Source organism: Phaseolus vulgaris, chromosome 8, assembly GCF_000499845.2.
Source record: "Phaseolus vulgaris cultivar G19833 chromosome 8, P. vulgaris v2.0, whole genome shotgun sequence".
Classification (NCBI taxonomy): domain Eukaryota; kingdom Viridiplantae; phylum Streptophyta; class Magnoliopsida; order Fabales; family Fabaceae; genus Phaseolus; species Phaseolus vulgaris.
Genome location: NC_023752.2, coordinates 53,331,053 through 53,332,247, shown reverse-complemented (window position 1 = coordinate 53,332,247; position 1,195 = coordinate 53,331,053). Strand labels below are relative to the sequence as shown.

General features: G+C 39.4%; 1 protein-coding gene across 1 annotated transcript; it reads right to left on the bottom strand.

The window, feature by feature from the left end:
• Window positions 1-349: 349 nt before the first annotated feature.
• On the bottom strand, window positions 350-1,195 carry LOC137825343 (transcriptional regulator SUPERMAN-like). Its single transcript, XM_068631015.1, has one exon. It carries the CDS (start codon window positions 1,193-1,195, stop codon window positions 350-352), a length of 846 nt encoding a protein of 281 aa, XP_068487116.1.

Genomic DNA, 1,195 nt, shown 5'->3' with positions numbered 1-1,195 from the left:
GTTCATATGTTCTTGAAATTTAGTATCTTCCTCATTTATCAGTTTACCTTCATTGAACAGCACACTGATCTCAGACTAACAAATAAAAAAACACTGTACATTGATGAAGGAAAAAAGAAAAAGAAAGATAAGTAACATGCAATAACAAGAGGTCATAGAATTAAACATTTGAAGGAAGTAAACGTTATCATTGAAGCAAAGAGAAGGTCCTCTTGCCTCTTTGTTCTTCTAGCAACAAAAAATGGAGGATCGAAAGAAGTGGCTAGGGGAAGGGTTACAAAGCAACACCGAGACTTGAAATATAATTAACTTCAAAACTTGTGTTTTTGTTCTATAAATTAACAAGTAACTACTTAACTTTGTGCTGTTTCCCTAGCCTGAGTTCAAGATCCAAGTCTTCGATTCCATGATGAAGTCCAAGTGAGATTTCCAGAGGTTGAAAAGCCAGGCCTTCGTCCTTTGAACATGGTCTGAGGAAAAGAGGAAGAGAAGAAATGGTATTTTTTAGTCTCTTGCAACTGATTTTGGGTGTGTCCCAACAAGGAACGATTGGTGATGAATTTTGGCCAAACATAGAAGTCAGACCCACAGACAAACTTGTTTCAACAAAATCACTGCATCCCAAGGCTTTAAAACTGTACTCCTTTGCTTTGACCACCCTTTCTTGTTCTGATTTAGGAGACCCCATTTGTCCCAAGATAACACAGTTTTGTTGTGTGGATATACATGAGAGTGATCTGGTTGTTGAAATTGTAGTTGCTTGGCTAGAGTAGTTATGAGGATGAGTAAGACCACAATTTAACTGGGTGGAGATCAGTGGTGCAGAAAAATGATGATTATTACCTAATGAGGATTTGATGGTGACATCATTTTGGTGATGGTAATGATGAGAAAAGGGTTCATAATTGTGATGAGCTCTGAGGTTTTGTTTGAGCCTAGCCCTGTCCCTTCTGTGGATATTCATGTGACCCCCAAGTGCTTGAGCAGACCTGAACTCTCTCTTACAAAAGGTGCAAGAGTAAGATCTTGGAGGCCACATGCTCCAACCAAGACTCCTCCTAGTTGCGTCTTCAGCAAAAGCCCTTTCTTCCCAATTGTTCTTCCTGACATCTCCAATAATTGGTGCTTTATGTGGCTGTGAATTCATGATTTGTTCTCTCCTCACATGCATCCAGTACTGATAGTGAGACCCCAT

What these genes read in the sequence shown, in the direction of transcription:
- LOC137825343 (XM_068631015.1), bottom strand. Translation starts at nt 1,195, where the DNA reads ATGGGGTCTCACTATCAGTACTGGATGCATGTGAGGAGAGAACAAATC.